The following is a 1,009-nucleotide window of genomic DNA, read 5'->3' as shown; positions in this document are numbered from 1 at the left end:
GTCGAATGGCTTATTTTTTTTGGCAAGAGAAGGCCACTCGGAATGTCAGCTCACTGACTGATATAGACGCGCCCGAGGAGATTCGTATATTGGATGACACTTACAGTTTCATGGCCTCCATAGTTCATGAGCTACTTTATAAATTGGAAGGAATGGTGACAATGGATATTGAATCACAGACTGTCTCAGCAGGGCGCCATCCCCAAGAGGATGACTGCTATTGAAGAGATGGTAGGGTGTTGATAAGGAACATGTGCTCTTGCTCGCTGCAAGAGCTTCTGGGACTGAAAATCATAGATGCCATTGATGCTACCATTGTCGGGATGTTCGCTGACTTGAAAGAGGCCCGAGCTGATATCAGAGAAGTGCCCTTTCTTCCTTTCAGTCCAGGGGACAAGAAGGCTGCTTTGAACAACATTGATGCTGATGGCAAGTGTAAAAAGAGTCTGGGCAGTCCATGACAGTTTGTTGGTCCGTTGCCCCTGTTCGATTTTCCAAGGCATGACAGTGCAGAAACCATCCGCAAAGTTCTCAAACTTGGAGTCAATGTCAAGATGATTGCTGATGACCAACTTGCCATTATCGAGGAGATGGGTTACAGGCTTAGAATGGGAACAAACATGCATTCTTCTGCTTCTTTACTTGGTCAGTACAAGGACGCCTCCATAGCTGCACTCCCAGTGGGAGAGACAAGGAAGGAGGTGGATTTAGTACTTCAAAAATGGAAGATTTAGAAGTTCAGATGGACCTTACAGATGACTTATTGCACATGGTTTCCTTTTTCTTGGACTATATTAATCTTTGTCGAGCTGCTACAGTCTATAAGTAGTGGCGAGCTGGTAGTTCTCATGAAGACTTCTGGAGGTGTCTGAATCTTGAAAATCAGAACATGTCTGAAGAATAGTTTGAGGATATGTGCCGTAGATATCCGAATGCCACTGAAGTGAATGTTTTATTTTTTGGTGCTCCTTCAATTCACTCGCTGGTTGTGACAGCAATGTCTTCTTTA

The 1,009-nt window shown here is 44.3% G+C and overlaps 1 protein-coding gene across 1 annotated transcript; it reads left to right on the top strand.

Moving 5' to 3' along the window:
* The first annotated feature begins 251 nt into the window (after window positions 1-251).
* LOC117904022 (plasma membrane ATPase 2-like) lies at window positions 252-734 on the top strand. The gene is made up of 2 exons (XM_034816554.1): window positions 252-433; window positions 500-734. Exons 1-2 carry the CDS (start codon window positions 252-254, stop codon window positions 732-734), a joined length of 417 nt encoding a protein of 138 aa, XP_034672445.1.
* Window positions 735-1,009: the final 275 nt, after the last annotated feature.

This window comes from Vitis riparia, chromosome 17, assembly GCF_004353265.1.
Source record: "Vitis riparia cultivar Riparia Gloire de Montpellier isolate 1030 chromosome 17, EGFV_Vit.rip_1.0, whole genome shotgun sequence".
NCBI lineage: Eukaryota > Viridiplantae > Streptophyta > Magnoliopsida > Vitales > Vitaceae > Vitis > Vitis riparia.
This window is presented reverse-complemented; position numbering and strand designations above follow the sequence as displayed.